The sequence below is a fragment of the Sabethes cyaneus genome, chromosome 3, assembly GCF_943734655.1.
Source record: "Sabethes cyaneus chromosome 3, idSabCyanKW18_F2, whole genome shotgun sequence".
In the NCBI taxonomy this organism is placed as follows: Eukaryota; Metazoa; Arthropoda; class Insecta; order Diptera; family Culicidae; genus Sabethes; species Sabethes cyaneus.
In genome coordinates, this window is record NC_071355.1 from 236733348 (window position 1) to 236745582 (window position 12235).

Here is a 12235-nt window from a genome sequence, read left to right on the forward strand (position 1 = left end):
ATGACTCGTAAAAAGCTGGATATGTTGTTGACAACGATGACAACCCAATTTTCCCAACATTCCAGTTGCAAAAATTTATATCTCAGGAATGAACCATCACATCTCCGTTTTCATGAAAAAGTAAGTAAATTTTCTTATTGTCAATTGTAAGGAAAATTGTACCATCCAAAGTGCGATATCGCTCATAAAAGTGCTATTTTGCATTAAATCGTTTCGGTCTCTTCGGCGTACTTATTGCTTGGAATATAACGAAAAAGTGCGCCGAAGATACCGATACAATTTAATGCAAAATAACACTTTTATGAGCGATATCGCACTTTGGATGGTACAATTTTCCTTGCAATCAGCAATAGTAATCCTGAAATAAGTAATTTTCGTTCCGAGGAACAAATATATTCGTGCAAATATTTTTTAATTTCGATTAAGCATTATATTGGCGATGTTTCGACCAACCAGTCCAAGCCCGATTGACAACTCAACCGCGAACGATCATCGTTGCACAGAATTTGACAGCTCCAAACGTCAAACTCTTCAGTGGTGGTGCGCAATGATTACGCATTCACCTTCGGAACGGGAAAAAGTAGTCGTCATATTAACACGTACGGGCGAAGATTGGATATTACGATAAAGAAGTGAAAATTTTCTTTTTATTCTAGACAATTTTAGACAAAAATTGTACTACTTACATGTTACTTAGTGTATTTGTCGAGGTGTTGTTTGTGTAGAGGCCTACTTCTAGTTGTAATATAGGATGAAAGCCCGCGTTCCGGACGTTGTGTAATATTTTCGCGAATTTTCATTTTTCCAATTGTGGTCAAACAAAAGTCACCACAATAGCTGTGAACAGCAACAAAAGATTCTATTGTAGGTAGTAACATTTGCTACATTGCTTGTGTCGATCGGTGACCCCGAGGAAAAATCAAAGAAAAATCGATTTTCGATTGGTATATAGCACTTAACACCAATCAGCCAGCGCCAGCGGTGAAGCAAGCGAGCAAGCAAGAAAAGCTATAGAAGTTGACGGTAAACTACCTTTCCATTTTTGTGTTTAAGTGAAACTTGTAATGGTGCCGCCGCGCCGTCGTGTTCGATAGAGTGCAAGCAAGGTCTTTCGAAATATAGCTGCTTGTTTCGGTAGAAAAGCTGCGGCGGCAAGTTTGCGTGTGAGAATGTCACGGCGATCGTAAAAATCAGGCCCAAAATGTTTGGCCAATAAAAATGAAGCTGGTGTTGTCCCTGGGCATGCTGCCCTAGTTATCGTACCGTGCGAGGCTGTTAAATTTTCCACTGCTTTTGTGAACTGCGCGTGCATTTTGGGCCGTTATTTAGAAGAATAAAAAACGGTAGAAAGAGGGAAAGAGTGTGAAAATACGGTTAAAAACAAACATCGGTTGTCGTCGGTTGTGGTGTATGTTTGGGAATCGTGCTAAGAAAAAGAAGAAGAAAAAAAGATCCACTAACCTACCGACCCCTGTGACCTCCTAAGGAAATGGCCCTTTCTTCGGATCCACACGAGCAGCGTTTGTTTCAGATGTTTCAAGCACATGACGTCAACTCTCGTGGTAGTCTGGATCGGGAGGCCCTAGGGAAACTTTGCCGTACTTTGGAGCTGAAGGAGCGAGGTCAGCAGCTGGTGAAGTGCCTGCTTAGAGACGAGAAGTCTCGTGTAACGTTCCAGGAGTTCCGTGAAGGTTTGCTGCACATTCTCGGTGTAGAGGAACCGGAGGATCAAGCGGAGCCAAAATCGCTAACTTTAGGAGATCGTCTAGGTGAGTGTGATAGTGATAAGATATCAAAGCTATTATCTAAACGGTGCATAAATCAACAATATGACAGCACCAGATAACGTTATTCCAAATACAGCCAATACAGTCGGAAAATATTTCTCAGAATTGACAAATTGTCTTAATCAGAATCTAAGATAGCATTAAATAACGAAACTGCCGAGACTGCATGTTGCAATTCGAGGCTGGGTGTACTGCGACAGGCGTTGCACCGGCACGGTGTATCTAAAACTAAAATAGCCTGTCGTCAGCAACCAACGGTGGCACGGCGGCGGCACACCGAAGAGATCCACTTTTCTTTATTGACTCACGCGCGAAAAGCATCACTGAACTGAACTCTATAATTAACATTTTGCCACATGTAAAAACCTGACAGCGAACAAAAGTCGGTCGACGGAGCAGTCGGAGCAAATGGAGTCATTGAACTTGGGGGATTTCTTTTGGGAGTCACCGAGGCGGCTCTGTTCCTGTTTTGTTCACTCTGGAACTCTGGAACGTGTCTGGTTTGGAAAGCGCTGGACCCGAATCGGTGTGAAGTTCCTTGTTGCCCCAATGGCAATCAAAGAATGGATGTATTCCTATGTTGATAGGCTATGGAATGTAAATTATGCTGACCCGTTTTCAGAGAAACCATCAGTATCCAGTAACACAATGGGTAATTGACATAATTTTATCCCACATTTGATGCATCTTGGTTTTGAACACCTGGTTTTTTAGGTAGGTTTATAAACTCAATACCCAAGCAATGCGAAAGGTTGGAATTTTATCATAGGAGCGACTGTGAAATCGTCTGTGATCTAAACATACCTAACAGGCTTTATGCGAAATGAAATTGAAAATGCCATTAAACAGTCATTATCATTAGCGTCTCTGGGGCTATATGCTATACTCTAGCAACAGAGCGATTCTGGTTTTGTGTCAGTAAAACAAAATACGACAGCCATGAAACGTGCTCACGGATATCAACGAGTTATAGCTTTATCTGAGGCTTATATACTAGTTCCATTCAAATGGTAAATCGTTTACTTTTATAATTTTTAAGCTTTGTAAATGAAACACAGCTTGAGAAAAAAATAAAAAAACAAGTAAAAACATCAGAATGGTTGTGTTCCAGACATGAGAAGAACTTGGCGTTCGAACTAAGGATTTTGTCATGCCTACTTCCCGGTTAGACTATCCATTGGACTCCCCAGAGAGGGGGCCATAGTTAGCCTACTACTGTACCAACAACAATCTACTGTTGGGTTGGGTAATCTATAGATAGGTCCGTATACGGACCATGTTCAGTTGCAAAACAACCGATGACTGTGAAAGAGAAAGCGTATACATAGCTTAGCTATCGAATCTGGGAGTGTGATGTCCTCTGGTTGGTTGTCAAGAATTATTTCTCTCTTGGATAGTCATGGAATTAAACTCTAATTGAAAAGACGTTGAAATCGAAAGAAGATTAACGTGCTATAAACCTGCTGCAGTCCAATCAACGGAATGTTGAGGGACAAGAAATACGAAACATGCCTTCTATGGCGATACGACAATGGTAGGTTGCCGGCGAGTGAGGCAATGGCTTTGTAACGTCATAATTGTCTAGACAAACGCATGAAACGTGAACCGGAATTAGCAAGACCGTTTCAAGAGAAAATCCTTGACTACAAATCTAAGGAATATATCAGTGAACTTTCAGCACATGGGAAGGAAATGGAGATCCCAACAAACCCGCAGAAAAGGTAGGCGCAGTATCGCTGAATGTTTTTCTATTGAAAAGGCCAGATCCAGTTACACCGCTTCCGAATATACTTCATAGGTTTCGTAAGCATCAGCATTGCCGAAAGTTTCTCCGGTAGGTCTCCTATGATGATGATGATGATGATGTTTGGTGCAAGCTGGTCGTCATGTAGTTAAAAATCTAAATACAGAAAGTTTCGGAAACCACTTTTTGGAAAAATGGGAATGAAGGTTTATTTTACAAGCTAGTTTTTGTTATTGATTATGTTACTAAGACTACTTATTTTACGTCGCCTCCTTGATTATATCGCCATCACTCCTCCTCGACGGAAGAATTCGTGCAGCTTCTCGGAATCTTGTCTGCTTTACCCGTTGAAGTGGTTTTGTCAGCATATCAGCGATCATTTCATTAGTGCATAGATACCGTGATTCGAAGATACCATCTTTCTTCAAATGACGTATAAAATGAAACCTTGTGTCAGCGTGTTTTGTGCGACGTCCACTTGAATTGGCTTCGAGTAACTTGATAGCACTTTGGTTGTCTTCATTAATAATGATTGGTATGTTGATTTTAATCCCCAAATCTTCAAACAGTCGTAGTATCTAAATCAGTTCCTTGCAGATCAATTTTTGAAACCATTATGAAATCCAAGATGGCGGACTATTGATTAGCATTTTGCATGAAAACCCTTGCAATATATGCTTTTTTGGAATGCGGTTGACGGCTAGGAGTCGAAAATCGATGTTTGACGCCATTTTGAAATCCAAGATGGCGGACTATTGATTAGCATTTTGCATGAAAACCCTTGCAATATATACTTTTTTGGAATGCGGTTGACGACTAGAAGTCGAAAATCGATGTTTTAGGCCATTTTGAAATCCAAGATGGCGGACTATTGATTAGCATTTTGCATGAAAATCTTGGCAATATCTACTTTTTTAGAATCCGCGTCACGGGTAGAAATCGAAAATCGATGTTTGACGCCATTTTGAAATGTAAGATAGCGGCCTATTATTTAGCATTTTGCATGAAACCCTTGCAATGTATACTTTGTTGAAAAACGAGTGACGGTTAGAAGTGAAAAACTATGTTTGACTCGACTTGAATGCTCGATTGGAATTTTCGATTGGACTGCTCGATGACTACTCGACTAGACTGTGACTCGACTGCTCGACTTGACTACTCGAGTTGACTGCTCGAGTCGAGTGTTCGACTGGACTGCTCGACTTCATTACTGGACTTTACTGCTTATCTGGACTGCTCGAGCTCGGCAGTTTAAATTTTGCTTACCTCGAACAATATCAAGTTTTTATCTTGAAAATATGTATCTATACATATACAGTCGGATTTAGAATTTAGCAATAAATGCGTGTCACCCATGTTGCCAAAATCGAATATAGGGCAACAACGTCATCAAAAATATTGTTCGAAATGTACCATACCCACACATTTTTTGACGTAGGACTACGTCTTTCAGAAAGGTAGCTGTGATAAGGGTCGTTCCAAAAAATCTATTTCTTAAAGTCGTCAGGTTTCGAACGTTTATAACTTGGTGATTTTCTAATTAAATCGTATGGTCAAGCCGAGTAGTTAAATAGAGCAGTTTAGTCTAGCAGTCGTGTCGAGTAGTTGAATCGAACAGTCCAGTCGAGTCGAATAATCGAGTCGAGCAGCCCAGTCGAGCAGTCGAGTCGAGTCAAACATCGATTTTCCACTTCTAGCTATCACTCGGATTCTAAAAAAGTATATACAGTGGGATTTCGAATTTGGCATGATTCGATTTTGGCAACAAAAGTATCCGTTGTTGGCAATATAAAATATTTTACTTCCAAAAATACCCAGGTAACCAATAAGCATTAAAATAAGCAGTAGATCAGTCGTTTATTAGCATCCCTGGCGTTTTATACTGCAGGTTGTTGTTTTTCAGCTTTTTGACTGCATAACTGTTGTAAATTGGCATGCTGCAAAAAAGCATTGTCAGCACTATAAGAGGGCTAGCAGTAAAGTAGCCGCATATTTTGCCAAAATAGCATTTAAGTAGCATTTAAAGCAACTTAAATGCTTATCGGCTTGCTTTCAAATTGCATTGGAAATGCTGATTGGTTACCTGGGTATGCTTAAATATCAGTAAATTTCCGCATACATACTTTAAATGACGAAAAAGTTTTCGTATAAAGTTCGAAAACAGACACTGAGGAAGCCTGAAAGTCGTAGGCGAAATACATATCTGTCGTGAATAAAATATACATAGTAGAATTAAATTGGATGTTTTCTTCTTTTTTAATTTTAGAAAAAGTATTGCTCAAAGTGTGTTCATGAACAAAAGTTTGCGGTTATAGAATGTTTCAAACAATGATATTTTTATTGCCGTAAGATTACGTCTTACCGCAGGTCGCCAAAAACTTACTTGCGCCGCATGGATAAAAAGTTGCAATCGTTGATTAATAACATATAGTCAATTTCTAACTTTTTTCTTTTTTATTTTCATTTTTCAAAATGCTAAACAATAGTTCGTCATCTTTCGACACATCGATTTTTGACTTCTAGCCGTCAACCGCATTCCAAAAAACTGTATATTGCAAGGGTTTTCATGCAAAACGCTAATCAATAGTCCACCATCTTGGATTTCAAAATGGCGTCAAACATCGATTTTCGACTCCTAGCCGTCAACCGCATTCCAAAAAAGTATATATTGCAAGGGTTTTCATGCAAAATGCTAATCAATAGTCCGCCATCTTGGATTTCAAAATGGCGTCAAACATCGATTTTCGACTTCTAGTCGTCACCCGCATTCTAAAAAAGTATATATTGCAAGGGTTTTCATGCAAAATGCTAATCAATAGTCCGCCATCTTGGATTTCAAAATGGCGTCAAACATCGATTTTCGACTCCTAGCCGTCAACCGCATTCCAAAAAAGTATATATTGCAAGGGTTTTCATGCAAAATGCTCATCAATAGTCCGCCATCTTGGATTTCAAAATGGCGTCAAACATAGATTTTCGACTCCTAGCCGTCAACCGCATTCCAAAAAAGTATATATTGCAAGGGTTTTCATGCAAAATGCTAATCAATAGTCCGCCATCTTGGATTTCAAAATGGCGTCAAACATCGATTTTCGACTTCTAGTCGTCACCCGCATTCTAAAGAAGTATATATTGCAAGGGTTTTCATGCAAAACGCTAATAAATAGTCCGCCATCTTGGATTTCAAAATGGCGTCAAACATCGATTTTCGACTCCTAGCCGTCAACCGCATTCCAAAAAAGTATATATTGCAAGGGTTATCACCCCATTCTAAAAATATACATATTTACTAAATTTAATCGCAGGTAAAAAATTGTCCGACTATAAATAATTTTTCTTAGTCATTAACCATATTACGCGCGACGTTGACTAAATTATGCAGGTTTTGATCATTGACGGCCGACTAACCGACTTATCAAGAGAAAGTACGGTCAAAATATTTTTCGTCACTGCTTTGATAGAAGGTGACTATTTTTCTCCAGAAATAGTCAGTCGGTTTTTTGTCGTTGATGGAGACGGCAGTACTTTGGTTTTCGTCGCTGACTATGGTGTTTTGACGGTGATGCTAGACAGCCCTGTTTATGACCGACTTTAGATGAATTATATTTTATAATCAGGTCTTTTTTTTCAAGTTTAGGCCTCAACATTTTAATTGTACGATTCAAAAAATGCGTTTAAATTTTCAATTAATTTGTTGATTTAATTGTTGATATATAAAAAGGGCCACCGTGCTAAATCTTCGATAAATTCCAATTTCGAGAATTCAACTTGCAGACTCACCATTTATTTGACTTCAAGGCGGCGTACGATTTAGTTGAACGAAATGAGATTTAGTTGAACGAAATACGTGCTACCCTTGATGGTTCAAAATCAAGCATCAGAATAGCGGGTGCGAATCCAACTCGTTTTTGACGTCATTTTTCACGTATCAAATGTTTAAATGTTCATTGCGAATCATTGAAACGAAAATTGTTTCAAATTTGTCTTTGGTAGGTACCTACAATTGAGACGCATCACATAAACCAAATTGGTTTTAATCTCGAAAGGGGTTCATATTTTCCCACCCGTCCAGTGCTGTGGGTTGAATTGTCCGGTTTGATACAATGCAATAGTTTTCACGTTTCATTGGCTGTGTACTATACAAATTACCATGTCACGTGCTCATCTACCTTTGTTGGGTCAAGTATATGCAACGGTTTGGTCGTCCATTATGATATACATCGCACTCGAAGTATTATTGCGTGTTTTCTAGTTGTGTTCTGTTGATTGTCGTTGTGTTAGGAACAAACGAGAACCGAAGGGAAAAATCGATTGCCCGCCCAACTGGCGGCCCAAAAGGTAACGTCAGTTTCTACCTACCTATTGAATGCGAATGATGACCTTCCTCAAAGGAGCTTTATTCGCCGTTACCTGCCAGGGGAGCGTATAGCTCTAAATTCAGTGATGACGTAATTTATCGTTATAAAATTTCCAATTTTATCGCGGTTCGAATGACAGTCTTAAGCTCGAAAGAGTCACCATTATGCGAGTTGTTTGATAGGCGACCGTGAATTCCAACTGCACGTACCATAGCTGCAATGTGCACACCCATTAAATCATAATGGATTATGGGTTGAGTGTTGTTGTTGACTCACCTGTGTGTCAGATCATAGAATGACATAAACCGTTATACGTAGGGTTTTATTTAGCACAAGCCGAGAATCCTTTAGTGATGCCGCATTTGTGTGGCAATTTGCTGCATCCTGTACCTACGTGTAAAAAAACTAGGTGAAGCGATAGTAAACCTAGGAATGTAAATAGCCATCATTCATTAGTAGGTAGTCATCTTCGACAAAATATTGTTATGGGCAGTGAACTGTAGTTTTGACATCATTACCTATACAGTTATCCCCGAGCAAAAACTACAAGTTACTTGGTTTCTTTGATTCGTATAAAAATTGCGATGGACTCAAACGAACAGAACAGCTTCAGAGACGTTCATTTTGTGTCAGAGCCTTATATACAGCGGCAAATATTAAAATTTCATTTCAGTTCTGTGTTTGGAATTCATCAAAGAGCACTAGGTAAGGTGGGCATAAATTGCGGTCTTCTCCTCTTCTAACCTTATCCACAATTCTCCATCCTGTTTCTTGCAAACAGCGCTGGTATTCTCGAGCTTCGTCGTCATCGTCATCGGTAATCAAATTCCACCTCCTTCCTTTCTGCAGGCTGCCTCCTCAAGAGGTATTCGCCTTTGATTTGTCGATATTGTCTCACCCGGGTGGTTCTTGCCTGGTTTTGATAGCTCTCCGTGTTGTGCGGTGGCCTAAAACAAGCGCAAAAATAAACTCAAACCGCGTAATAAAACCGTGGAGTTGTTACCTAACCTCAACAAATGAACGGCGAGACAGTGACGTAACAACAATAGCGCCCATGAAAAGGACGGCTGAAGGCCGTCTTGGATCGTATCAGGTACTGCTGATACTATAAAAAATTACATATTTTTCTTATCAAATTAAATGTTGTACCAATTAGAGCGCTACATAATCGTTATATGTAAAACGAAGGAAAATTACTACTGCACTACTCATAATTAGGTACTCAACAAAGACATGCAATGATCCAATGATTTTTTAATTACAACATTAACAGGATGGCTCAACCCTCTAATGGGTATTGCAGAATGACGATCTTAACGATAAACAAACGTTGTTACATTTTTTTTCGTTGCAAAATGTAAAAGAAGTCAACCACACCTATTAAAGAACCGCCATAATATATCCAATTAAAAAACCAACTGTTCACAAAAGTGCAACATTTTGATCAACTTTTATAACTCTAGAAATTTTCGCAGGTAAAACAAGCAGGTTGAATAATTGCTAAAAAGGACCTTCGTTTAATGGTTGTTAGTTGCCAAGAGCAACCTAGCAAATAGTTTCGGATGACGTCTGCTAGGAGCTTGCTATGATTCAATTTGTCGCTGTCTGCTCGAGCTCGTTATACTGCTGCAGCTGCACTCCGGCAAATCATGCGGACCGCAATTGGTGGTGCGCGTGCTGCACGACGAAAGGCTTTGTTGTTAACGACCAACCGATCAATCCGACCAACGAGCATGATGGCGGCGGCTTCATTGATGCGGAAATTTCGCGCTATTGAATTACCGATATGCGCGCCACGCCGCGCCGGCCATCCGATCGAACTCGAACGGATGTTACGATCGAGCGAACAGCCGCTGGCTGTGCTGATGTCTCACGAGCCGAGCAGGAGGAACACGTAACCCTTCGTTCTTGTGGCACTGCCAAGTGCCAGTTACAAGCTGATATCGCCGTTATAATTAGAACTGCAACAGCAGCACGGGGCTATGAACGTGTTGATTGTAGGTATTTGCTTTAAGCATGAATCATAATAGAATTGACAGTAATATTGCGTACTTTTGCTGTACAAATAATACGACAGTGATATATATTTTAATTAAATCTTGCACCGGTTTACTACACGTCTATTTATGTAACACTTTTTAATGACTCAATCAACAGATCATCTTAAAAGGTTTCCCCCGTTTACGACCTTTAATTGTAAAGAAAATCGGTTGAGCTAGAAAAGCTCGCGGTGCTTTTTTCAGTGTTGATTTTGATTATCATCATCAACTACAATAGCAGACAGAAGAAGCAACGCAGCATCCTTCTCTCTTCGCGTTGTCAGCGTCAGCTCAGCTCATCGCTTGATTATGCCGAAACTCTTTTTTGGCCAACGAATTTGGTTTTAGGCAATCAGCTAGCTGCTTTTGGCAGAGCGCATAGATTATCACCATTATATCACCAGGCAATGGCGGAGGTGCCGGCAGTTGGTTCGCTTGATTGATAATTGGCACCTTCTTACTTCATGTGCATGTTTCGAACTGGATGGAATATGAAATGCAGGCTGCCAATTTAGCAGTAGTAGAAGCTCTCGTCGTCGAAAACGTCCACTAGCTGCTCTGGGTTGGTGGCGTGGCAAACTTCTGACGCCTACACCAAGACGTCCCAGCTCTCGGTTGGTTGGTTAGTTGGTTGGTGCAAAATCAACAGCTCGGTACCCGCATCTCCATCGTTGGACCGAAGTGTATAATCGCGAGCGGTGAAGTGAGCAAAGCACAATCCAATGTGGGCTTGAAAATTATCACTTTTTAGGTTGGGAAAATATCACTACCTACTATTTTGAAATTGGAATTATAGTTTCGAATCGAAAGTTTCCTTAATTTCATCCTCTGATTATAATTAACCTTCTGTGATTAGTTTTGGATCCCTTACAAAGGATATCCAATTGCTATTTATTACGCTTTCACTGTTTCTGTTTTACTTTTACTTTTAGTGCAGTTTTCGGAGCGCTTGATAATTCTTATGGGCCCATAAAACTTGTAGACAATCCTTATACCAAGTTAAAAGGTCGGTTTTTCCATTATCTTTCAGCCTGCACCGACCCGGATCTCAATACGTGTAAATTGACCTGATTTCTGATACTACCTGTTTGGGATTTGTTTTATTATTGTACGGGGAGTTTTTCTGAAAACTGTTTTAGTTGAAGTTTTTTAACAAAATTAACGTTTCACAGTTGAAAAACAAATCATAAAGTTCTGAAATCTATCGATATTTAAAATTTGCGAAAATCTTCGGGAACGGCTGTCTACATCCCTTTCGTGTTTAATAAACTATTCTGAGCCGCTAATTACCCTACCTGATGAAGTGGTAAAGGATGCAAAATGGCATTTAGGGCTTGCAACGCAGGATTATTGTTGAAGTAATTGACCTACATACCAACTATGCTTGAAAGAACTTGTTTTGTGTTTATCTTTCTTTTTCATTGAACCACAATACTTACGAGACAAGTTGTTTTTGGTATGGATGTGGACAGGTACGATTTATGGTATTTAGCCTTTATCTTACACCACATCTTTTGCTACACACGTCAATATTTGTGACTTTATGGATGATGATTTGTTGAGTTATACATTAATGGTCATACATTTATGTCGCAGCTTTCATTTATTATGACACGAGGATAGTACTTGTTGCTATGTTGATTAACTGCTATGTGCGAAAATAACTTTTGTGGTGCAATATCTATATCTCCACCAGGCAGTCCTGATTTAAAACCCTAATTTCTGAGTTCAGAAGATAAGAATTGACTAACATTACCATTGGATCTAAAGAGTCTTATAGGGTCTAAACATAAAGACTACATTTCTCTCTATGGTCTACTTTATTGCTTAACGGACTAACAAGATTTTTGCATCAATGGATCAGAAATTCTTCTACCGGTTGAATTGCATGGGGGAAACTGCTCGTTGGCTAAGCTGCGTCGCCATGAGGCTCAAGGTCTGCCTTTTCTACGTTGTCCTTGCGGATTCCAGTCGAGTGCTTCTCGGCAGATCTCTGCGGCTTTCCTCAAGGTGTGTCCGATCCACCCACCCACACGGTTGATGACATTGACGATGAAGTTCCTCGTTGGATATCCATTTGTCAGGCCAGCAGGCACGCCGCTGAGTTAGACCCATAAAATGCTTTTGTAAGGTTTCCAAGTATGCGGTACTTGTTTAGGCTTCACGGCACGCGTATGTTACTAGCGGTTTTTGCAAAACAAAAGGCATTTTATCCTAGTTTTCTTGATATGAAGAGATAGAAAAGTCCATATCTCCGGATTCTGTTCACCAGAAATAAGCTATTTTCACGTGAGATCCGATGGCAAG

General features: G+C 39.8%; 1 protein-coding gene across 1 annotated transcript in view; it reads left to right on the plus strand.

Moving 5' to 3' along the window:
* Nucleotides 1-606: 606 nt before the first annotated feature.
* Nucleotides 607-12235, plus strand: part of LOC128742333 (blastoderm-specific protein 25D) — a 35814-nt gene continuing 24185 nt past the window's right edge. Inside the window, exon 1 of the mRNA XM_053838664.1 lies at nucleotides 607-1769. Coding sequence (XP_053694639.1) covers nucleotides 1490-1769 — 280 coding nt within the window. The 5' untranslated portion in view covers nucleotides 607-1489. The remainder of the gene's footprint in view (nucleotides 1770-12235) is intronic.